The sequence below is a fragment of the Nylanderia fulva genome, unplaced genomic scaffold, assembly GCF_048542155.1.
Source record: "Nylanderia fulva isolate GAGA-0341 unplaced genomic scaffold, ASM4854215v1 Scaffold10, whole genome shotgun sequence".
Classification (NCBI taxonomy): Eukaryota; Metazoa; Arthropoda; class Insecta; order Hymenoptera; family Formicidae; genus Nylanderia; species Nylanderia fulva.
Window position 1 is genome coordinate 5,380,000 of NW_028189193.1, and position 27,705 is coordinate 5,407,704.

Here is a 27,705-nt window from a genome sequence, read left to right on the forward strand (position 1 = left end):
CATCTCTTCGCAGACTTTGAGCAACTGTCAGAAATGAAAGACTGGTAGCAACTCGCTCATAATCGTATTTGATTCAGCGCACGATTATTACACGTCACTCGTATTATTATCGATTGCTATTCGAAAGGGTTTAAAGAGATGTACGTAGATGGTATAATGGTTTCAAAACCTTCATACAACGAAGGACTGAGCAAGCGCAAAATCACGGCGGTTTAGTACAATTGTGAAGAGCGATTCAGTCCAACTATCATTTTCGCTCTGTGAACATCAATGAATGTCAATAAAGGTAGAATATGTTTCCGAAAAATGGTGGAAATTCGTTAGAATTGTACTACTAAAAATTTAATCTTTGATTATGATTTTTTATTATAACGTGTGTGTGCAATAATCGATTTTTTTAAATTTTTATTTAAATTTCTAGAAAAAAGTTTCGGTAAAAATTAATTTTCAGTAAATTTCTAACTATTTGTGTTTACGAAAAGTGTGTAAATTACAAAATGGTTCGTTTTATGTGATACATGTTACGCTTTTTTACAAGGGATATGTAGTAAGATATATCTGTTGTTTTTCTCTAATATTTTTATACTCTTCTGATTTTTAAATTATTTTAATTTAATTACATTTTTTTAGCAATTTAAAATATTTTATTTTTATTTGATGTGTACTTATATATTTTTTCAATCATAAAAAATTTCATATTTCTTCAACTAAAGTGATTATATCCTGTGTTTGTGTTACTTAACATATTCTTTGCGGCCAAATAATACATAATACTAATTAATTATATCACTATAGCTTATTTATTAAATAAAGAAACAGTTCACTCTTACGAGTTACAAATGCTCGCAAAAAGTTATGGTTACTTGCAGTAGTCTATACATAGAATCACTCATAAAACTTCATGTGCCGCGAAAGTTTGTCAAAGTTTGATATTCAACTTTATGGCTAGCAAAAAGTGTTTGCCGTCGAAGCGTAGACGAAAAATGTTTTCGTTGCAAAGTTGAATAGTGAAAAAAATATCATATGACAGAGTTGTGCGCGAATCGTTTTCCGTTACCTCTCGTGAAAATTAAGTTGCAGAAAAGTTTAACTTCTATGCAAAATCGAAGCAAAATTAAACACCATTTTACATCAGATGCGACGATAAATGCAAACTTTGCAGAAATCCCTCTCAGGAAAAAAATTTTAATCTACGAGAATATAAGCCATAAACTGTAAATGTAAAAATTGTGAAAAGTGGATTTTTAAAGCACAAATTATTATTAAAAATATAAAACGTTATTTTCACAAAAATATTATATTCTTCCTTTCGTTCATTATTATTTATCGAGTGTAAGCATAGTTAGTAGTGTTAGTTGTCATTTTATAGTGTTTTAATTGTATTAAAGTGAAGAAAATTTACAATTATAAAATACTTCGTAATTAAAATAATCAAGCAGTATATAAATTTGTTAATAAATAATTAAGAAAAAAAATGTTTCAAGATAACGTTTCAAAAGAAAGACATTTTCCTAACATTTGTGTAAAAAGATACTACTTGTAAAATTTGAATTTCTTATAGATTTGAGTTACGCGTTTACTCTAAGCCGCCAATGTTTGCGGCTATTTGGCGCATGGCCCGATCCATACGTCTCTTTGAATATTTTCCGGCCAAATATAAGATTCATCATCATTGCCTGCATCCTGATTCTCTACGTGATCGTGCCGCAGTTGACAAATATGCTTCGTGCTTGGGGCAACGTGACTCGTGTGGTGGAGAATCTAGCCTCCGCCAACTTTAGCTTACTGGCATTAAACAAATTAATCACTACCTGGTATCATGGTGAAAGTAAGTTATTGTTTCACGACGATAAATGTGGATTTTTAATGTTATGTAAATTTTTCTTAAACTTATTTCATTTATTAATTTCTATTATCGGTAATAGAAATGTCAATGTACACGTGTTCAAATCTAAGAACTGTCATTGCTATATAATAATCCTTTTTACATAAATTTATTATATTAATTTATTAATATAATAAATACATATATTAAATAAATAATAAATAATTTTATTATATTAATTTATAATACTAATTTATTAATTTTATTAATTTTTTGATAAAATTTCTATTGATATTAATATGTTAAATTTGATGGAAGCACTTCGCACATTGATGACATCGGTCGTGACCGACTGGAGAACCTCGAATTCTTGGGAACGAGATACAATGTTGAACATAGCGAGACGCGGCAGAAGTTTAGCCTTTAAATGTTACATGGCTGTGACAAGTGGACTATCGATTTATTTATGTTTCAATCTATTGAAGTTGTATCGAAACCTACCTTTGCAGCAACGTAGTCTCGTCTATCGTTATTCATATCCATACAACAGTCAGAAGAGTCCAAACTACGAAATCACATTTATCATTCAACTTTTCGGCGGCGTATATACGGCCATCATCAATTGTACGGTAGACTGCTTTGTCTCGATATTTTTGCTGCACATGTGTGCACAGCTGATAAATCTACGAACAACACTCAACAATCTCGTTAGCGAATTAGCCAACAGATCCATATCGTTTTCGAAGTATAAGGAAGGTCTAAGCATGATTGCTATACGACACCAACATCTCATCAGGTATGAAGATTCTTTTAATTATCATATGATGCATTCATAAGAATGCATTTATATTAGCATTATTTAGGAAATATTTAATAACTATTTCAGCATTATTTTTATTTTTCTTATAAGAAGTATGTATGATATTGCACTTAGAAACAAATATCTTTTTAGTAAATACTTTTTCAAGATTTATAATATGTTTTTTAATGTCGAAAATTAAAACTTATATAATACAAAAGATTAAAAAATTAAGTTATCTTATTTAAATTATAATTAAATTATTGTATAATTTATGTATTTATATATTAAAATTCTGATAAGAAATTGACACTATATGTGCAAGTAACGTAAAATTTGTTTAAGAAATGTCAAGACAATCGATGGTTGTTACAGTGCAGTGCTCTTTATACATATGATAGCTGCTACTTTTCAATTGTGTCTTGAAACTTTTCAAGTTTATACAGTAAGTAAGACGACTTATATAAAAGTATGATATATATATTCATTTTACTTAAATATTTGCAGTAAAAACTTATAATAAAAACATTTAAAAATAGACTTGGCAAACTTGATTTCGACGTAACTAGCAATTTTATTCAATACTTTCACGACGTTTCGACCATTTGATTGTGGTCCTTGTCAAATAAAAATTTCATCAATTAAAATAACATTTTAATTGATGGAATTTTCACTTGATGAGGACCACAACCAAATGGTCGAAACGTCGTAAAAGTATTGAAAAAATTGCTAATTACATCGAAATCAAGTTTGCCAAGTTTATTTTCACAACTAACGTCCAATATTAATTTTGATTGATTTAAAAATAAATACAAGAGAAAATAAAAAAAACATATATGGGTAATGTTAAGGCATAATTATACTATTATACACTATTATATTCTTATCTGTTATTATATTATTACTTTTATATAATTATACTTATTATACTATCATATTATTTGAAATTTTAACTAAAATGTATATTATTTTCAGATGATAACAGACAATGTAGAGATATCCCTTATGAAAGCGGGTTTTCTCTTGTTTTATGTCTTTATAGTGTTGATTCAGTTATATACTTATTGCTATTCGGCTGAAAGACTTATAACGGAGGTAATATAGTTCTTGCATTATAACGCAATTTGTGTAAAACCAAAATGAAATTTCAGAGCACCAGTATAGCGTATGGTGTGTACGAATGCAAATGGTACGATCTACCGGTGAAAGAAGCAAAGGATTTAATGTTTATCGTGTATGGATCTACAATTCCGCTTAGATTAACAGCTGGAAAATTTGGAGTCTTTTCAATAGAAATGTTCGGAACAGTAAGTGTCTGACAATAAGTATAAGAAATACATTTGTTTTTCGCATATGCGTAATTCATATTACAGGAATATTTATTTTCTAATTTATAAAATAAAAAATATTTTATACGACTTTTATTATGCAAGAAATGTTTTAGAAATGAGAAACCAAACTACAGAAGAGTACATCTTACATCCATCAATCTTAAATAATGAAAGAAAATAATTACATAAAAACATTCAGAAAAATGCTTCTTTATAATTTTTTTTTTGTTTATAACAAGAAAAATTATTTAAGAATATTTTTAAAAATGTTTTCCTTCTAATGTAATGAATACTTTATAACAATTTTCATGAAAAATTACTAAAGATGTTTATAGTTCTTGCAATAGATTGAAATTTTGTCGCATAAAGTGATATCGAAATATTTCGATAATAGTATCACAAATATCAAAAAATATTGTCCTTATAAATAAATGTTTTTAACAAAAAAAACTGATAATAGATAATAAATAATAAATCTTATAATATCTGTACAACACATTTAATGAACGTTTTTGAATTCTTTTTTAAATAAAAAGTAATTATATAATCAGAAAAAGTATTTCCGAATTTATACGTACTTCATTCTTAAAATAAAGAAAATAATCCTAAAGTTTGGCCACTTATTTTTAAAGTATTGTTGATATTATATTAAATATACACAATGTTTTCGATTTAAACCATTAATTTGAGTTCAAAATATCAAAAGAGAAAAAGATTCTATTTCTGATATATTTTAGAGATATGATGATATATTTAAACGTATAAAAATACAGAATAAGATATTTAACATAAATTAATACAAATTTTGAATGTAAAAATACAGTAAATATTCACCCATATTTCAAATAAATTATATTGTTATCTTCATTTCTGAAAATAAAACAATTCTATATTTGATTTTTATTCTGTTTAGACGATAAAAACATCAATGGGATACGTATCTGCGCTGCTGGCAATAAAGGATTAAAAATAATAATATTAAAAATAATATCTCGAATTAAATGCGCATAATTGTTACTGTTTGCTTTTTAATAATTTAAAAAACAGGTTTATACGTATCACCTGTAACATGATTTTTGCTGAACAAATACACATCTATGCGCAACGAATTATTTATTTATCCTACATGTGACAATGTATTGAAAGAATTAAAGAGATAATTAGAAAGAAGCAAAGATTGCTTCTTCTTTTTTTCCGAAAAACCAAAACTGATACTGTTTTAATAGTTAGATTGTTATTCAAGCCAAAACTTGATCACCGACGAAATAAAATTACAGATCTCTTTATTTTTTTCAGTGGCACTTCAAATTCTTCAGTATTTAGCTTTCAGTATTAGTAGTATTGGTCAATCAAGTTAATTCAAATTTTAATGTTAATGAAAATGTTAATGAAAATGTTAATAAAAAATTATAGAACTTTCTAACGCGCTAAAACAGCAAAATTAACACAATACAATTTGCTAATATTAAATTTGTATATTATAATATATAGTATTGGATATACTAAATATACCTTAAAATATATTGTAAAATACTTTAAGTATTGTACAGATTAACTAAAATAAAAAGTTTTAGTATTCTAAAATGTTGATTATACAGTATTCTTGTCAATTAAAGTTGACTGATTGATGTAACATTTATTTGCACACGTTCTCACATTCATAACTCACACGTGTATTATAATTTGTCATTTAATATCAATTTCGCCAATTTAGATGATTAAGTGATTTTTACTACTCGGCCGATATTGACGAATATTATAGCTATAACTGACAAGAGATGATTACTAGTATATTTTAATTATATTATAAAAATAAATTATTAAATTTTTTTCTTCGATAAAAATAATGGATAGATCTATTTAAATTAATTTAATTTATTTTAAAAAAATAATTAATTTTGTAATAAAGAAATAATAAATAGTAATATAATAATAACATTAAATTAATGTTTAATTTCCAATAAAAGCCAAGATAAATTTGTCTCTTCAAATTTAAACTTGGAAAGATAAGATATTGTAAATTTGACAGTACATTATTAGAAAAATTCGACAATTTATTATTCAGAAAAACTAATAAAGCCTCAATATGTTCGAGCAGTACAACTTTCTAATTAATCCTAATTAATCTGCACAAGATGTTTTTAAAGAGAAAGAAGTATTATATAATTATGAGACATCTTGTATATCATATTTTGTGTATGTGATTATATTATATTATTATTTTACAATAAAAATAAAATAAAACTTAAGTACTTTTATTTTCTATTTTTACTTCGTTAGTCGGTGAAAGCAACAATATGAGATACGTATCCATGTTGGCGACAATAAATGATTAAAAAATACAAAATGGAAAGAAGAGAAGTTAATATGTTAGTATATGTAGAAAAAAATTAAAATTATTAAAATCAAACTAATTGCGCATAACTGTCTCCTAGTTATTTTCTAGTCATTAAATGACTAAATTTATATAAATTGTATGCGATATAATATTTTCTAAACATATTTTTGGGTCACATTCATTATTTTCTTTTTACTTCTGTCTTAATTATAAATATGTTGAGAAGATGATTGAATTAAATTTTTAGAGCATAAGATTCTTATTAATTATTTATTTTACTATATTACTGTATGCACGTATTTGTTTTTCTGAAGCGAATAAGAGAGTAATAATTCTTAACAAATACAATAATAGTCTACATTGCTAAACATTTCCATTTGTCCTTTCCTTTTGTATCATTTCTCGTCTACGTATTTTACTCGAATAATATTTTTCTAACGAAATGTAATTTAATATGATATATTATAACATCAGAAGTTATTGAAATAATATATATGAGCGATACTAATATATAAATATAGAGTTATCATTAATGTGTCGATTAGATATACAGAATGTTCGAATATAATCCAAAAATACATCGTGATAACCGTATAAAAATTGATTATGACATTAATTTATATTAATTATAATATTTTTATTAATATTAAATTTACAATTAATTCAGACAAAATAAATCGAAAGAATGAAAAGAAGAAAATTATGTCCATATTTTATTTCTAAATATATTAGTTTCAAAATTGTGAAAATAAATAACATATTTTCGAAATTTAAGTTTGAATAATCTTCAATAACTCTTTGTATCATATCTGTCGTTTAGATTTATTTTTATAAAGATTCTATTTAGTAAAACCATATATAATAATATACGTTATTAAAAAACAAGAGAGAATTTTGTACAAAAAAATCAACATAAATTTTAATTTTGAAATAAAATTAGAGAAAATATTGCACTGTATAATGTTTATTTTAATAGTCATATTAAAATTAAAAAAACCAGATATATTACACTTTTTCAATTTTCACAATTAATTCTCTGAAAAACAAAGTATATATTGTACACAAATATCTTATATTGCATCTTCGATTTATTTTTGCACATAAAATTATTTCACATTCGATTGTATTGTACGTTTTAATTCTTAATCTTTGTATTCATATTAATTTCTGTTTTCGTACAACGTCATGTAAGTAAATATTTCATATTACATAAATACATATGCTATTTGAATTTGAATCATTGTTGCTTTAGTGACATTTCTTTGCAGATCCTGAGCAACCGACAGATATTCACCACTTCATATTCACAAGCTAGCAAGTAACTAACTTATAATGGAAAAGTAAAAATGGCATATTCGTATTCAGTATTCATTTGAGATTTATGGGTGATTATGTGTTACTGGTATTATTATCGATTATCCGAAAAAGTTTAAAGAGATATCCATACAGATGGTAGCGGTTTTTCCTTCATATACTGAGCAAGCGCATAGTCACGGCGGTTTAGTACAATCGGGAAGAGCGATTCAGTCTAACTATCATTTTCGCTCTGTGAACATCAATGAATGTCAATAAAGGTAGAATATGTATTCGAAAAATGGTAGAAATTTTTTCGTTATATTTACTACAAAAATCTAATCGTTTTGCGTGAAATAGTTGGTGATACAGTAAAGTATAAAAATCATAGATTTTTTATTATAATGTGTATGTGCAATAATCGACTTTTTTAAATTTCCCTTTAAATTTCTATAAAAGAGTTTGAGTAAAAATAAATTTTTATTACATTTCTAACCATTTGTGTTTGCGAAAAGTGTGTGAATTACGAAATAATACGTTTTATATGATACATGTTATGTTTTTTTTTACAAGAGATGTATCAAAAGATATCTGTTATTTCTCTAATATTTTCTTAATTTTATACTCTTCTAATTTTTAAATTATATTAATTTAAAATATTTCATTTATATTATATACATATGTGTGCTTATATGTTTTGTCAATCAAACAAAAAAATTATTTCTTCGACTAAAGTGACTATATCTTGTGCTGGTTGATTAACATATTTTTTATTAAACATTTATTAATTAAAGAATATGTGGGGGCAAATAATATATAATAATAATTATTATTATATAACTAAAGATTATTTATTAAATAAAGGAACAATTCGCTTTTAACAATTACAAATTCTCGCAAAAAATATGGTTAATTGTAGTCGCCTATAGAATCACTCATAAAACTTCGTGATCCACGAAAGTTTGTCAGAGTTGATATTCAACTTTATGGCTAGCAAAAAGTGTTTATCATCGAAGTGCAGATTAAAAATAGTTTTGAGTTGCAAAGTTGCATAGTGCAAAAAATATCCAATGATAGAGTTGTGCACGAATCGTTTTTTGTTGCCTCTCGTAAAAAATGGAGCTGTAGAAAAGTTTAATTTCTAGGAAATTGTAGGAAAATTGAAACATTTTACATTAGAATAAATGCAAACGTTGCAGAAATCCCTCTTGCATAAAAAATTTACATTTTAACTTACGAGAACGTAAGCCATAAACTGTAAATGTAAAAATGTGAAAAGTGTATTTTTGAAGTATAAATTATTATTAAAAATATAAAACGGTGTTTTCACATAAGTATTATATTTTTCCTTCTGTTCATTATTATTTATTGAGTGTAAGTCTAGTTAGTAGTGTTAGTTGTCATTTTATAGTGTTTTAATTGTATTAAAGTGAAGAAAATTTACAATTATAAAATATTTCGTAATTAAAATAATCAAGCGGTATATAAATTTGCTAATAAATAATTAAGAAAAAAAATGTTTTAAGATGACACTTCAAAAAAAAAACATTTTCCTAACATTAGTGTGAAAAGATACTACTTGTAAAATTTGAATTTCTTATAGATTTGAGTTACGCGTTTACTCTGAGCCGCCAATGTTTGCGGCTATTTGGCGCATGGCCCGATCCACAAGTCTCCTTGAATATTTCTCGGCCAAATATAAGATTCATCATCATTGCCTGCATCCTGATTCTCTACGTGATCGTGCCGCAGTTGACAAATATGTTTCGTGCTTGGGGCAACGTGACTCGTGTGGTGGAGAATCTAGCCTCCGCCAACTTTAGCTTACTGGCATTAAGCAAATTAATCACTACTTGGTATCATGGTGAAAGTAAGTTATTGTTTCACAACGATAAATGTGTATTTTTAATGTTATGAAAATTTTTCTTAAACTTATTTCATTTATTAATTTTTATTATCGGTAATAGAAATGTCAATGTACACGTGTTCAAATCTAAGAACTGTCATTGCTATATAATAATACTTTTTACATAAATTTATTATATTAATTTATTAATATAATATAAATACATATATTAAATAAATAATAAATAATTTTATTATATTAATTTATTATACTAATTTATTAATTTTATTAATATTTTTATAAAATTTCTATTGATATTGATATGTTTAATTTGATGGAAGCACTTCGCACATTGATGACATCGGTGGTGACCGACTGGAGAACCTCGAATTCTTGGGAACGAGATACAATGTTGAACATTGCGAGACGCGGCAGAAGTTTAGCCTTTAAATGTTACATGGCTGTGACGGGTGCAATATCGCTTTATTTATGTTTCAATCTATTGAAGTTGTATCGAAACCTACCCTTGCAGCAACGTAGTCTCATCTATCGTTATTCATATCCATACAACAGTCAGAAGAGTCCAAACTACGAAATCACATTTATCATTCAACTTTTCGGCGGAGTATATACGGGCATCATCAATTGTACGGTGGACTGCTTTGTCTCGATACTTTTGCTGCACATGTGTGCACAGCTAATAAATCTACGAATGACACTTAACAATCTTGTTGGCGAATTAGCCAACAAATCTATTTCGTCTTCGAGATTTAAGGGAGGTCTACGCACGATTGCTATACGACACCAACATCTCATCAGGTATGAAGGTTCTTTTAATTATAATATGATGTATTCATAAGAATGCATTTATATTAGCATTATTTAGGAAATATTTAATAATTATTTTAACATTTTTAAAATTTTTCTTATAAGAAGAATGTATATATATATATATATACACAGAAAAAAAGGAATCCTTGATTCAAGTATATTTTTATTCTTGAACGCTATTTGATTGATTTAAGCATAGAATGCTCTTTGTAATCACAAATTTTCATTTGCCTTAATAATAAATAAGTTTGTGTAAAGTATATTTTATCCTTAAAATATATTCTTGTTTTAAAAATAGTATATGGTAAAAACAAACTTAGTCACATTTGAACTAAGAATTATTATATTTATTTGAAAGTACCGCTTATATCCGATACACACTTGTCACTTGTCCTTGCAATATTTATAAGTAAATTTCAGCTTCAACCAAGAATATTTTGCACTTTAATTTAAGGATAAATTATCCTTTATTCAAAATTATTTATATTTGGTGCTATTATAAGGATAAAATATACTTGAATCAAGGCATATTTGCATTCTCTCAAGGATACTGTTTTTTCTGTGTATATATATATATATGATATTGTACTTACAAACAAATATCTTTTTAATAAATATTTTTTCAAGTTTTATAATATGTTTTTTAATGTCAAAAATTGAAACTTATTACAAAAGATTAAAAAATTAAGTTATCTTATTTAAATTATAATTAAATTGTTGTAAAATTTATGTATTTATATATTAAAATTCTAATAAATAAGTGACACTATAAGTGTAAGTAATGTAAAATTTTTTTAAGGAATGTCAAGACAATCGATGGTTGTTACAGTCCAGTGCTATTTATACATATACTAGCTGCTACTTTTCAACTATGTCTTGAAACTTTTCAAGTTTTTACAGTAAGTAAGACTACTTATATAAAAATATGATTTATATTCATTTTACTTAAATATTTGCAGTAAAAACTTATAATAAAAACATTTAAAACAAGATACAAGAAAAAATATAAGAAACATATATGGGTAATGTTAAGGCATAATTATACTATTATACGCTATTATATTATTACTTTTATATAATTATACTTATTATACTATTATATTATTTGAAATTTAAACTGAAATGTATATTATTTTCAGATGATAACAGACAATGTAGAGATATCCCTTATGAAAGCAGGTTTTCTCTTGTTTTATGTCTTTGTAGTGTTGATTGAGTTATATACTTATTGCTATTCGGCTGAAAGACTTATAACGGAGGTAATATAGTTCTTGCATTATAACGCAATTTGTGTAAAACCAAAATGATATTTCAGAGCACCGGTATAGCGTATGGTGTGTACGAATGCAAATGGTACGATCTACCGGTGAAAGAAGCAAAGGATTTAATGTTTATCGTGTATGGATCTACAATTCCGCTTAGATTAACAGCTGGAAAATTTGGAGTTTTTTCAATAGAAATGTTCGGAACAGTAAGTGTCTGACAATAAGTATAAGAAATACATTTGTTTTTCGCATATGCGTAATTCATATTATAGAAATATTTATTTTTTAATTTATGAAATAAAAAATATTTTTTACGGCTTTTATTATGCAAGGAGTGTTTTAGAAATGAGAGACCAAACTACAAAAGAGTGCATCTTACATCCATCAATCTTAAATAATAAAAAAAAATAATTACATGAAAACATTCGGGAAGATGCTGTTTTATCATTCTTTTTGTTTATAACAAGAAAAATTATTTAAGAATATTTTTAAAAATATTTTCTTTCTAATGTAATGAATACTTTATATCAATTTTCATGAAAAATTATTAAAAATGTTTATAGTTCTTGCAATAGATTGAAATTTTGTCGCATAAAGTGATATCAAAATATTTCGATAATAATATCACAAATATCATAAAATATTGTCCTTATAAATAAATGTTTTTAACAAGAAAAACTGATAATAGATAATAGATAATAGATCTTATAATATCTGTACAACATATTTAATAAACGTTTTCGAATTCTTTTTTAAATGAAAAGTATTTATATAATCAGAAAAAGTATTTCCGAATTTATACGTATTTCATTCTTAAAATAAAGAAAATAATCCCAAAGTTTGGCCACTTATTTTTAAAGTATTTTTGATATTACATTAAATATACACAATGTTTTCGATTTAAACCATTAATTTGAGTTCAAGATATCAAAATAGAAAAAGATTCTATCTCTGATATACTTTAGAGATATGATGATATATTTAAACGTATAAAAATACAGAATAAAACATTTAACATAAATTAATACAAATTTTAAATGTAAAAAATAATAAAACACTACGCACTCCGTACATAATATTTAGTTAATAAATACTTTTCCAACATTTATTAATTTATCATCCGACACTTTTTCGTCCAGTAATTTCTTGTGTAAGTTAATTCATCGTTTATGACAAATTTTGATATATTTTTAACATATTTTATGGTTCGAATTATTTCTCAGTATTTGATCTCAATTCCTCTTTTAATATTTCAATGTTTGAGTTCATTAAATTAAATCATAATTCATTATATCAAATAATATAATTCATTACATCAAATTTTAATTTTAATTCCAATTTAATGTATGTATAACTTCAACTAATGTAATCTAATCTAATTTTTATTCTATTGTAACTGCAGCCATATAATTTTACAAAGATACACTTTGACATTATACATATAAAAACAGAATACAATTGATTGAATAGCAATATATTTTGGACAATGAAATGTTGGACAGAAAATTGTCGTAGAATATCATAGGTGAAATATATTGTTAAATATCAAGAAAAATGTAAAATATTAAGCGGAAAAATATTTATTACCAATATATTTCACACATACATAATATATTCACCCATATTTCAAATAAATTATATTGTTATCTTCATTTCCGAAAATAAAACAATTCTATATTTGATTTTTATTCTATTTAGACGATAAAAACATCAATGGGATACGTATCTGCGCTGCTGGCAATAAAGGATTAAAGATAATAATATTAAAAATAATATCTCGAATTAAATGCGCATAATTGTTACTGTTTGCTTTCTAATAATTTAAAAAACAGATTTATACGTATCACCTGTAACATGATTTTTGCTGAACAAATACACATCTATGCGCAACGAATTATTTATTTATCCTACATTTGTATTGAAAGAATTAAAGAGATAATTAGAAAAAATCGAAGATTGCTTTTTCTTTTTCTCCGAAAAACCAAAAATGATACTATTTTATAAGTTAGATTGTTATTCAAGCCAAAACTTGATCACCGACGAAATAAAATTACAGATCTCTTTATTTTTTTCAGTGGCACTTCAAATTCTTCAGTATTTAGCTTTCAGTATTAGTAGTATTAGTCAATCAAGTTAATTCAAATTTTAATGTTAATGAAAATGTTAATGAAAATGTTAATAAAAAATTATAAAATTTTCTAACGCGCTAGAACAGCAAAATTAACACATTACAATTTGCTAATATTAAATTTGTACAATATATTATATAGTATTGGATATACTAAATATACCTTAAAATATATTGTATGTATAAAATACTTTAAGTATTGCACAGATTAATTAAAATAAAAAATTTTAGTATTCTAAAATGTTGATTACACAGTATTCTTGTCAATTAAAGTTGACTGATTGATGTAATATTTAATTTGCACACGTTCTCAGATTCATAACTCACATGTGTATAATAATTTGTCATTTAATTTTAATTTCGACAATTAAAATTATTAAGTGATTTTTACTACTCGGCCGATATTGACGAATATTATAGCTATAACTGACAAGAGATGATTACTAGTATATTTTAATTATATTATTAGAATAAATTATTAAATTATTTTCTTCGATAAAAATAATGGATAAATCTATTTAAATTAATTTAATTTATTTTAAAAAAATAATTAATTTTGTAATAAAGAAATAATAAATAGTAATATAATAATAACATTAAATTAATGTTTAATTTCCAATGAAAGCCAAAATAAATTTTTCTCCTCAAATTTAAACTTGAAAAGATAAGATATTGTAAATTTGACATTACATTGTTAGCCAATTTCGACAATTTATTATTCAAAAAATCTAATAAAGCCTCAATATGTTCGAGCAGTAGAACTTTCTAATTAATTCTAATTAATCTGCACAAGATGTTTTCAAAAAGAAAAAAGTATTATATAATTATGAGACATCTTGTATATCATATTTTGTGTATGTGATTATATTATATTATTATTTTACAATAAAAATAAAATAAAACTTAAGTACGTTTATTTTCTATTTTTATTTCGTTAGTCGGTGAAAGCAGCAATATGAAATACGTATCCATGTTGGCGACAATAAATGGTTAAAAAAGACAAAATGGAAAATAGAGAAGTTAATATGTTAGTATATGTAGAAAAAAATTAAAATTATTAAAATCAAACTAATTGCGCATAATTGTCTACTAGTTATTTTCTAATAATTAAATGACTAAATTTATATAAATTGTATGCGATATAATATTTGCTAAACATATTTTTGCGTCACATTCATTATTTTCTTTTTACTTTTTTACTTCTGTCTTAGTTATAAATAAGTTGAGAAGATGATTGAATTAAATTTTTAGAGCATAAGATTCTTATTAATTATTTATTTTATTATATTACTGTATGCACGTATTTGTCTTTTTGATGCAAATAAGAGAGTAATAATTCTTAACAAATACAATAATAGTCTACTTTGCTAAACGTTTCATTTGTCCTTTCCTTTTGTATCATTTCTTGTCTACGTATGTTACTCGAATAATTTTTTTCTAACAAAATATAATTTAATATGATATATTATAAAATCAAAAGTTATTGAAATAATAGATGTGAGCAATACTAATATATAAAAATAGAGTTATCATTAATGTGTCGATTAGATATACAGAATGTTCGAATATAATCCAGAAATACATCGTGATAACCGTATAAAAATTGATTATGACATTAATTTATATTAATTATAATATTTTTATTAATATTAAATTTACAATTAATTCAAACAAAATAAATCGAAAGAATGAGAAGGAGAAAATTTTGTCCATATTTTATTTCTAAATATATTAGTTTCAAAATTGTGAAAATAAATAGCATATTTCCGTATTTTAAGTTTGAATAATCTTCAATAACTCTTTGTATCATATCTGTCGTTTAGATTTATTTTTATAAAGATTCTATTTAGTAAAACCATATAAAATAATATACGTTATTAAAAAATAAGAGAGAATTGTACAAAAAAATTAACATAAATTCTAATTTTGAAATAAAATTAGAGAAAATATTGCACTGTTTTATGTTTATTTTAATAGTCATATTAAAATTAAAAAAGCCAAATATATTACACTTTTTCAATTTTCACAATTAATTCTCTGAAAAACAAAATATATATTGTACACAAATATCTTATTTTGCATCTTCAAATTAATTTTTCACATAAAATTATTTCACATTCGATTGTACGTTTTAATTCTTAATCTTTGTATTCATATTAATTTCTGTTTTCGTACAACGTCATGTAAGTAAATATTTCATATTACATAAATACATATGCTATTTGAATTTGAATTATTGTTGCTTTAGTGGCATTTCTTTGCAGATCCTGAGCAGCCGCTAGATATTCACCACGTCATATTCACAAGCTAGCAAGTAACTAACTTATAGTGAAAAAGTAAAAATTGCATATTCGTATTCAGTATTCATCTGAGATTCATGGGTGATTATGTGTTACTGGTATTATTATCGATTATCCGAAAAAGTTTAAAGAGATATCTATATAGATGGTAGCGGTTTTTCCTTCATATACTGAGCAAGCGCAAAGTCACGGCGGTTTAGTACAATCGGAAAGAGCGATTCAGTCCAACTATCATTTTCGCTCTGTGAACATCAATGAATGTCAATAAAGGTAGAATATGTATTCGAAAAATGGTAGAAATTTTTTCGTTATATTTACTACAAAAATCTAATCGTTTCGCGTGAAATAATTGGTGATAGAGTAAAGTATAAAAATCATAGATTTTTTATTATAATGTGTATGTGCAATAATCGACTTTTTTAAATTTCCCTATAAATTTCTATAAAAAGTTTCGATAAAAATAAATTTTTATTACATTTCTAACCATTTGTGTTTGCGAAAAGTGTGTGAATTACGAAATAATACGTTTTATATGATACATGTTATGTTTTTTTTACAAGAGATGTATTAAAAGATATCTGTTATTACTCTAATATTTTCTTAATTTTATACTCTTCTGATTTTTAAATTATATTAAGTTTTTAATTTAAACATATTTCATTTTAAACGTACAATTTAAAATATTTCATTTTTATTGTATACATATGTGTGCTTATATGTTTTGTCAATCAAACAAAAAATTTATTTCTTCGACTAAAGTGACTATATCTTATATATGCTGGTTATTTAACATATTTTTTATTAAACATTTATTAATTAAAGAAGATGTGCGGGCAAATAATATATAATAATAATTATTATTATATAACTAAAGGTTATTTATTAAATAAAGGAACAATTCGCTCTTAACAATTACAAATGCTCGCAAAAAATATGGTTAATTGTAGTCGCCTATAGAATCACTCATAAAACTTCGTGATCCACGAAAGTTTGTCAGAGTTGATATTCAACTTTATGGCTAGCAAAAAGTGTTTATCGTCGAAGTGCAGATTAAAAATAGTTTTGAGTTGCAAAGTTGCATAGTGCAAAAAATATCCAATGATAGAGTTGTGCACGAATCGTTTTTTGTTGCTTCTCGTAAAAAATGGAGCTGTAGAAAAGTTTAATTTCTAGGAAATCGTAGGAAAATTGAAACATTTTACATTAGGATAAATGCAAGCGTTGCAGAAATCCCTCTTGAGAAAAAAAATTTACGTTTCAACTTACGAGAACGTAAGCCATAAACTGTAAATGTAAAAATGTGAAAAGTGTATTTTTGAAGTACAAATTATTATTAAAAATATAAAACGTTATTTTCACAAAAGTATTATATTGTTCTTTCTGTTCATTATTATTTATCGAGTGTAAGTCTAGTGTTAGTTGTCATTTTATAATGTTTCAATTCTATTAAAGTGAAGAAAATTTACAATTATGCTATAAAATATTTCGTAATAAGAATAATCAAGCGGTACATAAATTCGTGAAAAAATAATTTTAAAAAAATGTACATTTATATAAGAAAAGAAAATGTTTCAAAAGAAAGATATTTTCCGACTAACATCAGATTAATAAGATATTACTTATAAAATTTGAATTTCTTAGATTTGAGTTACGCGTTTACCCTGAGTCGCCAATGTTTGCGGCTATTAGGTGTATGGCCCGATCCATACGTCTCTTTGAATATTTTCCGGCCAAATATAAGATTCCTCATCGTTGTCTGTATCCTGAGTATCTACGTGATCGTGCCGCAGTTGACAAATATGCTTCGTGCTTGGGGCAACGTGAGTCTGATGGTGGAGTACTTAGCCTCCGCCAACTTTTGCTTGATGGCATTAAGCAAGTTAATCGCTACCTGGTATCATGGTGAAAGTAAGTCATTCTTTCACGACAATAAATGTGGATTTAGAATTATATTAACATTTTTTTACAATTTATTAATTTTTATCATTGGTAATAGAAATGTCAAAGCTGTGCACATGTCAAATCTAAGAACGGTCATATTTTTATATAATAATCTTTTTTATATAAATTTATTATATTAATTTATTAATTAAATAAATAATTATATTAAATAAATAATAAATTTATTGAATTAATTTATTATACTATATTATTAATTTAATTAATTTTTTTTATCAAATTTTAATTGATATTAATACGTTAAATTTGATGGAAGCACTTCGCACACTGATGACATCGGTCGTGACCGACTGGAGAACTTCGAATCCTTGGGAACGAGATACAATGTTGAACATTGCGAGACGCGGCAGAAGTTTAGCATTTAAATGTGGTATAGCTGCGACGTGTACAGTGACGTTTTACGTATCTCTCAATCTCTTAAAGTTCTATCGAAACGTGCACTTACCGCAACGTAATCTCGTCTATCGTTTCTCACATTTCCCATACAACATTCAGAAGAGTCCAAACTACGAAATCACTTTTTTCATTCAACTTTCCGGCGGCGTATATTCGGCCCTCATCAATTGTACGGTAGACTGCTTTGTCTCGATACTTTTGCTGCACATGTGTGCACAGCTGATAAATCTACGAATGACACTTAACAATCTTGTTGGCGAATTAGCCAACAAATCTATTTCGTCTTCGAGATTTAAGGGAGGTCTACGCATGATTGCTATACGACACCAACATCTCATCAGGTAGAAAGGTTTCTTTAATTATCACTATGATGCATTCGCAAGTATGCATTTATATTAGCATGTTATTTAGGAAATATTTCATAATTATTTGTAATTATTATTAAGCGTTTTTCATTTTTTTTCTTATCTTCTTATAAGATAAAGTTTATATGATATTTCAAACAAATATTTTTTTAATAAATATGATTTATGAAAGCTATCAAACTTAAAAATAGAAAAGATTGATAAATTAAATTATCTTATTTAAAAGTATAATTAAACTGTTGTGAAAGATAAGAGATTTATGTTTTAATATATTGAATGCAAATAAAAAATTGACATTATATAAGTAATTTAACATTTTTTAAGGAGTGTCAGGACAATCGATGATTGTTACAGTGCAGTGCTATTTATACATATGCTAGCTGCTACTTTTCAACTATGTCTTGAAACTTTTCAAGTTTTTACAGTAAGTAAGACTACTTATATAAAAATATGATTTACATTCATTTTACTCAAATATTTCCAAGCAAAAACTTATAATAACAACATTTAAAAATATGTATAAGAGAAAATAAAAAATATAATATATACTTATATGGGTAATGTTAAGGCATAATTATACTATTATATGCTCTTATATATACTATTATACATTATTATATTATTATATGTTATTTTATTATTACTATTATATCATTATACTTATGATATTATTATATTATTTGAAATTTCAACTGAAATATATATTATTTTCAGATGATAACCGACAATGTAGAGATATCTCTTATCAAAGTGGCTTTTCTTTCGTTTTACGTCGTTCTTGTGTTGACGCATTTATATATTTATTGCTATTCCGCTGAAAGACTTATAACGGAGGTAATATAATTATTGCATTATAACGCAATTTGTGTAAAACAAAAATGAAATTTCAGAGCACCAGTATAGCGTATGGTGTGTACGAATGCAAATGGTACGATCTACCGGTGAAAGAAGCAAAGGATTTAATGTTTATCGTGTATGGATCTACAATTCCGCTTAGATTAACAGCTGGAAAATTTGGAGTTTTTTCAATAGAAATGTTCGGAACAGTAAGTGTCTGACAATAAGTATAAGAAATACATTTGTTTTTCGCATATGCGTAATTCATATTATAGAAATATTTATTTTTTAATTTATAAAATAAAAAATATTTTATACGGCTTTTATTATGCAAGAAGTGTTTCAGAAATGAGAGACCAAACTATAGACCAGTGCATCTTACATCCATCAATCTTAAATAATGAAAGAAAATAATTACATGAAAACATTCGGAAAGATGCATTTTTATAAATATTTTATATTAAAATTTTCATTTTAATTCCCATTTAATATACATATGTACAACTTTAACTGATATAATCTAATCTAATTGTATTTTTTATTTTAACTATAACTATATAATTTTATAAAGATGCACTTTGAAATTATACATATATAGAAACAGAGAATAAAATTTATTGAAAAGCGATATATCTTGAACAACGAAATTTTCACAGAATATGCCGTAGAATATATTGGTGAAATATATTGTTAAATATCAAGAAAAATGTAAGATACTTAACGATACATTTTTTATATTCACATTAAATATACATTAGATATGCTATAAGTCTTTTGAATAATGAACGGAACGGAGAAACAGCAGATTTATTTATTACCAATATATTTCACACATACATGAAATATTCAAATAAATTATATTGTTATCTTCATTTCCGAAAATAAAACAATTCTATATTTGATTTTTATTCTGTTTAGACGATAAAAACATCAATGGGATACGTATCTGCGCTGCTGGCAATAAAGGACTAAAGATAATCATATTAAAAATAATACCTCAAATTAATTACGCATAATTAATTAATATTTGCTTTCTAATAATTTAAAAAACAGGTTTATACTTATCACCTGTAACATGATTTTTGCTGTACACATCTATGCGCAACGAATTATTTATTTATCCTACATCTGAAAATGTATTGAAAGAATTAAAGAGATAATTAAAAAGAAGCGAAGATTGCTTTTTTTTCTCAGAAACAAACAAAAAATGTTTACATTTCTAGGCCTCATCAATATAATTACGAGATTATGGATTGTTACAAGAATAAAAACTTTACCTGCCTTATTAGAAACATTTTTATATCAAGATGTACATCAAACGTAATTAATATCTTGGTCAGTTTTTTTATTGTTTTAATATAATATATATATATTTGTTATACTAACACATATAAAAACATAAATGCTTGATTCATTATCAAACATAATAATTAGATGTGCAGATTGTTTTATATTTGTTTGAAAATGACTCAAGTATTTATGTTCTTCATGCGTTATTCAATATTGATAAAATTATTGATGAAATGTTATTAATGATATTATATAAGAAACATTCTATATAAAATAATGCGAAATATTTTACCAATCGCACTTGATAGACAACATTAGCGTTTTCCGTTTCTTATAACTTATAAGATGGTAATAAGGAAAAAATATCATTCAAATGTGCATATAAAGTAGATTTCATTATTCAAAGAACTTATAGCATATCTAATGTATATTGAATGTGAACATAAGAAATTTATCGTTAATGTATACACCTAATCCGATATGCGCTCCTAATAAGTTTCTCTATCTCAAATAATCGCAAATGCAATAATTCAACCTACTACGTGGACTCAAGTTATTTGACATTTCACACACTTTAAATTCTAGTTTTTGCCTGTCCGAGTGCAACAAATTATTCGATCAAATGCAAGAAAGAAGAAGATAATATTCTACTGGTATAAAATATTTCTATGTTTTGACACTATCGCAAAATTATAACGTTATATATGTTGCATATATGTATTGTCAGATTTTATTAGCCATCATTTAATAAAATATTTTGTATACTCTCATTCGTCAAGTAAAATTAAAATATAACGCACATTACAAAGAATAAATATTAAAAAAAAATTCGAATCACTTCTTTTAACACAATAATCTTTAAAATGTTAATGCTACATATTATGCAGTTTACAACTTTGTTCTTTTTTAATGCCACAATACACATGCATTAATTTATCATGAAACGATTTTTCACTAACACACACATAATTAATTTTCATTACTATTAATCCTAACTGCATGTATATCGAAACATTTTATAACATACACTAAACAAATTCAAGCATCGAATGACAATATTTCAATATTTTTCCCTAAATAATAATTTCAATCATAACATGTAACTCCTAAAATTTTATCGTTAAAATATTTATTTATTGACAAATTCAATCGTGTAAAATTTGTATTCTCTTCTTTTTCCGCTTCAAGTAATATTATATTTTTTTACTATTTTTTTATAAATGCTTTTGAATAAATGTACGCATGTGTATTTTCCTGTATCTCTTTTTCTTCAAGTAACAATCATAATTTAGTCATTAAGACGTTTCAATACACAACACTATTTATACGAAGAGCCACTAATGCAAAGTCCGTAATATTTTCTTTCTAGAGACATTAAGTTCGAAATATATTCCACCTCTTGGGATTTTTGCAACATTAAATTTTCTCAGTCTATAGTCGAAAAACAACTGCTGTGATTCACATCGTACAATTCGGCGCATGAGAATTATTCATATTGCTGCCGATTATTATCCGGAAGAGTTTACAGGCATATGACAGATGGTTGAATATTTTGTGTACTGAGCAAGCGCAAAATCAGGACGGTTTGGTATAATCGCGAAGAGGAATCAGTCAAACAATAATTTTTATTCAGTGAACATCAATGGCTGTCAATAAAGGTAAAAAAAAAAGATAATAAAATTTTACTCAAAAGAAATCGTAAAAAAGTTCACATTATAATATTCTATAAAAAATATAATCGCGTTATGTGTAAAATATAATTGTATAATTATAATTTAAGATTTCATTAAAATCAAAATTTTTTCTTTCTCTAAGTTTCATGAAATGAGATAAATCACGATAAGATTAATTATTATTAAATTATATTAACATATACTATCCACATAATACAAAAATAATATCATTTTAAATTATCAAAAAAATTAATAATAAAATGCTTCCAACTTATTAAACGACTTGCTTTTAATGGAACAGATTATTCTGCATATTCTGAATATATGTGCCATTATTTTCTAAGCCTTATATTATTTGATATGTTATTTTGTATTAAATTTTGTTTTCTGATTTGCTTCTTACATTTACTTTTCTTATTAATATTAAAATATTTTGTTAGTAACTATTTCTTCGATAATTGTTATATAATGCATGATATATTTATTATTTTACTAAATAGAAATATCGTATGATGACTTGTAAAATAACATTTTGCACGTGATCCATTGTTTTTTAAATGAAGAGAGAGTATATGTTAATAATTTATTACAAAATAACTCATAATTTTTTGCAAACAGTCTATACACAGATCTACAAAATTTAACATAACGTAAAAGTTTGTCAGCAAATATTAAACGCTAGCAAAGGAACTCCTTTTGAAGTAAATACTGATGATTTAAATGTTTTTCAATGACAAGATTAGATATGGTGCAGAAATATATTGGTTCTTCATCGTTTTTTCTATAAAATAAATTTATAGAAATTTTAGCTTTTATAAAATGAACGAATAATTAAAACAAATTTGTATCAAAATAAAATAATACAAGATTTTGTGTGTAAAGAGATTTCTTGTGGAAAGTTTAAACTGTATGTGTGGATAGAATATAACTATGTAAAAATAGTGAAATATATACACAAAAGAAATGTTAGAAAACAAGAGGATAAAATATTTCGTCTAAATTAACATTATAAGCAATATATTCTCTAAAATTTTGATTTCTCAGATTTAAGTTACGAATTTAACTTGAGTGGCTACTGTTTGCGGATAATAGGCATATGGCCCGATTCACGTATGTCATTGAATGATATTCGTTTTTCAAACGTAAAATTCATGTTCGCTACGAGTTGTATAGGTTTATATCTATTCACGCCGCAAATAATAAATGTGTTTCGTGCTTGGGGCAATTTAACACGAATGGTGGAACTCTATATGTCCGCAAATTTCAGTTTAATGACAATCTGCAAGCTGTGTGTTACGAAATATTACAGAGACAGTAAGTTTTTATTTTGGAGCAATCAAAATATCCGTATATGTAGATTTATTTTTACTATAAATAATATAAAATGAAGAGATCTTTTTTTAATCTAATAAGTCATTATATCCCATACAGCACAAAATATGTTTTAAACCTTTCAAAAATATTTCCTAAAAGATAAAATAATTCTCGAAAATATTTTTAAAATGTTTCTATGTCTGCTTTTTCATGTTTAAAAAATATTTTTAGAAATATTTTTAAATATAGATTTTAAACTAATATTTTAAAAACATTTATCAAATATTTAAGAAAATATTATCTGAGCGATAAAGAACATTTTTAAATATATTTTTAAAAGTTTTTAAAATATTCTAAAAAATATTATTACAAAAATTTTTTAAATCATTTTAAAGTATTCCTAAATCCATTTTAAAATGTTTTTATGCAATATTTTATAGCAATATTTAAAAATATTTTTTGAAAACTTTCATAATATTTTGTGCTCTATGGGGTGTATAATTATTATATATAATTATTTTGTTTTTATATAATATAAAGACAAATTGCTGTTGTGCACTTTACGCTAATAATAATGTAATTACATATAATGTTATTAATAATAATGTAATTATTTAATCTTTAAGAACTTCAAATAATAATGGCATCGATCATGAACGATTGGATGACATCGAAGACCGACTGGGAACGAAATACGATGTTAAGGGTCGCAAAACGTGGCAGAATCTTATCCTTTAAATACTTCGTAGCCGCGATGGGCACAAGTATATTTGCCATTTGTTTTTATCTCCAGGCGTTCTTTAAATCCATGAATCAACCTCGACGGATTCTCGCCTATCGATTCGATTATATTCAAAAAAGTCCGAATTACGAAATCACCTTTCTTATGCAAATCCTCAGCGGCTTGTTCTCGGTTTTCAGCACTTATTCCGTCGACAGTTTTGTCTCAATACTCGTGCTGCATATATGCGCACAACTGATAAATCTACGAATTACACTTGGCAAATTGGTCGAGCAAGTGACCGAGAATTCGATATCCTCCTTGACATTTATGGAAGGTTTAAGCACAATCGTTAAACGACACGAGTGTCTCATCAGGTACGCATCATCGAGAAGCTTTTGGCGTATATATAAGGTGTCCCATAAGAAATTGCTGAAACTGATCAGCTGTTATTTTTTAATATACCCATACAGCACAATAGTATATTGTGTATCAAGTGCGGAAAGTTGACAATTGGTCACTTGATGGCACTTGATACACATACTATTTTGTATTGCAAGTGGCTGCTTTCGACGCGTTTTATGTGCGCGAGGCGACCGATCGCACGCCGCCATCTTGCCGAGGCACGGTGGGGGAATAGCCGGTTTCAATACATTTCCTACGGCTTGAGCCGTATACAATGACTTTTAACGCGGCTCAGCCGTAGATAATGGCTTTGAAACCAGCTTATTCACCGCGTCGCCGCTAGGGAAATCGGCCGCTTTCGGCACAGAAAACATGCACCGAAAGTGCCACATTGCCTGCACGTGTAATACAAAATATTATGAATGTTTTCAAAAAATATTTCTAAATATTTCTATAAAATATTGCATAAAAACATTTAAAATGGATTTAGAAATATTTTAAAATAATTTAAACGTCTTTTGCGATAACATTTCTTAGAATATTTTTAAAAACTTTTAAAACTTAAAAAGTTTTTTTAGTAAACTTTCCTTTTTTCGACACAATTTTTATTTTTCAATAACTGCATATATTTAAAAAATTTACAGCTGATTAGTTTTTCGCAATTTCCTATGGGACACCTTGTAGGTCATTTATAGTACTCTAAAGGAGTGTCTGTGTAAACAAGAGCAGATAAATCTGCTACGAAATACAAAAATTTATACAAATAAATATATCTAATAAAAACAGACTTACACAATACAGATAAAAAATCATCACCAGTTAACATATCGGAAATCGAATTCTCTTAAAGATCTGAGTAATTGAAATTATGTTGTTTTTTAAACACACTAAAGAACTAATTCAATTTGTCTTATAATATTAGACTTATATAATATAAATAAATGTAAAAGTCGAACAAAATTTTCTATATGTATAAAATGTAGAATAAAATTTTGCAAATTTGTATATATTAAGATTTTCTAATAATAAGTTGATATTGTAGTAAATAATGAATACAAATTTTTAAGGACTGCAAAGACAATCAACAAATGCTACAGCACAGTATTATTTATACATCTATTTGGCGCCATTCTTCAGTTATGTTTAGTAACTTTTCAAGTTTTCACGGTAAGTAAAAAAAATTTGCACATTTATCTTATTTCGCGTATTTTATATTAAAAAAGAATAAATACATATAAAATTTAATTTAATTTAATTTCAATAATTGACACTCTTTCTTACTACATAATATTATATAATATCATCGTATTATATAATATGTTATATTGCATTATATAATATAGTTTATTAATATATGCAATTAGTAAAAAATGTGCGTCAAAAATATATTATTTTCAGATAATAACAAACAATATAAGTTTACCTATTATCAGGATGATTTTCCTCGCGTTTTACATTTACCTTATATTGATGGAATTATATTCTTATTCTTACGCCGCTGAGGTGCTTTTGCAAGAGGTAAAACAGTGATTGTACAATATTGTACATTAACGCAACTTGAGTAAAATAATAATATAATTTTCAGAGTACTCGTCTTGCATACGGTGTGTTTGAATGCAAGTGGTACAATCTATCAGCGAATGACGCGAAGGCCTTAATGTTTATTGTACATCGATCTAATATTCCGCTTAGATTGACAGCTGGAAAATTCGGAAACTTTTCGATGGAATTATTTGGAACAGTAAGATATACAACAAATATATATATATATATATTTATATTTAATATATGTATATATATAATTTAATATATATATATATATATATATATTTAATTAATATATATATATATATTTTTTTTTCTAATCGTTATACAAAATATTTTTGTTATATAAAAATAAAATATTTTATTTTTGTTTTATTAAAAATTGTATTGTTTATTGTATATATTGCACACGCGTAAATAAATATGATAATTTATCATTATTATTTTTCGTAAAAATAAGATCAGTTTCATCTGTAATTTTTGTTTTAGGCAGTAAGATCGTCAGTGGGATACGTATCTGCGTTGCTGTCAGTTACATCATAATGAGAGATTATTGAACTGATTCTATATATGCTGACTGATAATTAGATGAGTTTTCAAATAAATTTATATGCACGCTTGTAATTTATATTTACCAAGCAAATACATTTTTGTGTAATCAACAAAACGCTGTATTTATTTTCTCTGTTGAGAAATATAATAAATTGAACATATACACTATACATATATGGATTTATTTGCACAAATATTTCCACATTTGAATTAAAACTATTATTAACCGTAAACTATTTATTTTTATCTGAATATAAACATAATTTTTAATAATTTAAATTTATTAATTTTACAATTTCCAAACAAATGGACTCATTTTTTTTATCTCGTTAAAAATAACATTTATTAATCACATTAAAAAAAGTAACAATTCTATTAATTATATATATTTTTGCAATATACGATACTTTTACGCATAAAAATTAATTTCTTATCTATTCTTATCGTGTGCGTCATGCATATATATATCATCAGTCTTAAAAATTTAATTTAAAACTCTCAACTATAATATTATGTATATATACATATATACATATATTATAAATTTTATATCACTTCTCCCACATTTTTTACAACTTACGCAAATAACACCAAATAAATTTAATAAATAAAGTTTAGAAAAGAGTTTAGAATTTAATATCCTTTTCTTCTTCCTGTAATCTCTAAGTGACATTTATGGGTTCTAATTTCTT

The 27,705-nt window shown here is 25.3% G+C and overlaps 5 protein-coding genes across 9 annotated transcripts in view; 4 read left to right on the top strand and 1 right to left on the bottom strand.

The window, feature by feature from the left end:
* LOC114931983 (uncharacterized) overlaps positions 1-27,705 on the bottom strand; it is a 114,642-nt gene that overhangs the window by 69,689 nt on the left and 17,248 nt on the right. The gene's annotated exons all lie outside the window — the stretch shown is intronic.
* Positions 138-4,955, top strand: LOC114932055 (odorant receptor 4-like). Its single transcript, XM_085483213.1, has 7 exons — positions 138-286; positions 1,562-1,828; positions 2,144-2,621; positions 2,970-3,069; positions 3,600-3,719; positions 3,776-3,931; positions 4,869-4,955. Exons 1-7 carry the CDS (start codon positions 271-273, stop codon positions 4,920-4,922), a joined length of 1,191 nt encoding a protein of 396 aa, XP_085339339.1. The 5' UTR covers positions 138-270; the 3' UTR covers positions 4,923-4,955.
* Positions 7,785-13,354, top strand: LOC114932056 (odorant receptor 4-like). Its single transcript, XM_029304229.2, has 7 exons — positions 7,785-7,867; positions 9,190-9,456; positions 9,774-10,251; positions 11,063-11,162; positions 11,403-11,522; positions 11,579-11,734; positions 13,227-13,354. The coding sequence occupies exons 1-7, from the start codon at positions 7,852-7,854 to the stop codon at positions 13,278-13,280; spliced, it is 1,191 nt and encodes a 396-aa protein (XP_029160062.1). The 5' UTR covers positions 7,785-7,851; the 3' UTR covers positions 13,281-13,354.
* LOC114931988 (odorant receptor 4-like) lies at positions 16,211-20,498 on the top strand. Of its 2 annotated transcripts, none has more exons than XM_085483240.1 (7): positions 16,211-16,226; positions 17,598-17,891; positions 18,172-18,652; positions 19,001-19,100; positions 19,391-19,510; positions 19,567-19,722; positions 20,432-20,498. In XM_085483240.1, the coding sequence occupies exons 1-7, from the start codon at positions 16,211-16,213 to the stop codon at positions 20,483-20,485; spliced, it is 1,221 nt and encodes a 406-aa protein (XP_085339366.1). In that variant the 3' UTR covers positions 20,486-20,498. The 2 variants fall into 2 exon arrangements, with proteins under 2 accessions (XP_085339366.1, XP_029159983.2); XM_029304150.2 differs by having other exon boundaries at positions 17,598-17,864.
* LOC114931987 (odorant receptor Or2-like) lies at positions 22,274-27,118 on the top strand. The gene is made up of 7 exons (XM_029304149.2): positions 22,274-22,461; positions 23,521-23,790; positions 24,417-24,888; positions 25,984-26,083; positions 26,315-26,434; positions 26,502-26,657; positions 26,951-27,118. Exons 1-7 carry the CDS (start codon positions 22,446-22,448, stop codon positions 27,002-27,004), a joined length of 1,188 nt encoding a protein of 395 aa, XP_029159982.2. The 5' UTR covers positions 22,274-22,445; the 3' UTR covers positions 27,005-27,118.

What these genes read in the sequence shown, in the direction of transcription:
- LOC114932055 (XM_085483213.1), top strand. An exon ending in TACCTGGTATCATGGTGAAA is followed by an intron (nt 1,829 to 2,143) that starts GTAAGTTATTGT and finishes ATTTGATGGAAG; the next exon opens with CACTTCGCACATTGATGACA. An exon ending in CGACACCAACATCTCATCAG is followed by an intron (nt 2,622 to 2,969) that starts GTATGAAGATTC and finishes AATTTGTTTAAG; the next exon opens with AAATGTCAAGACAATCGATG.
- LOC114932056 (XM_029304229.2), top strand. An exon ending in TACTTGGTATCATGGTGAAA is followed by an intron (nt 9,457 to 9,773) that starts GTAAGTTATTGT and finishes ATTTGATGGAAG; the next exon opens with CACTTCGCACATTGATGACA. An exon ending in AAACTTTTCAAGTTTTTACA is followed by an intron (nt 11,163 to 11,402) that starts GTAAGTAAGACT and finishes TATTATTTTCAG; the next exon opens with ATGATAACAGACAATGTAGA.
- LOC114931988 (XM_085483240.1), top strand. An exon ending in ATTCTTTCACGACAATAAAT is followed by an intron (nt 17,892 to 18,171) that starts GTGGATTTAGAA and finishes ATTTGATGGAAG; the next exon opens with CACTTCGCACACTGATGACA. An exon ending in CAATAGAAATGTTCGGAACA is followed by an intron (nt 19,723 to 20,431) that starts GTAAGTGTCTGA and finishes TATTCTGTTTAG; the next exon opens with ACGATAAAAACATCAATGGG.
- LOC114931987 (XM_029304149.2), top strand. An exon ending in TACGAAATATTACAGAGACA is followed by an intron (nt 23,791 to 24,416) that starts GTAAGTTTTTAT and finishes TTAATCTTTAAG; the next exon opens with AACTTCAAATAATAATGGCA. An exon ending in CGATGGAATTATTTGGAACA is followed by an intron (nt 26,658 to 26,950) that starts GTAAGATATACA and finishes TTTTTGTTTTAG; the next exon opens with GCAGTAAGATCGTCAGTGGG.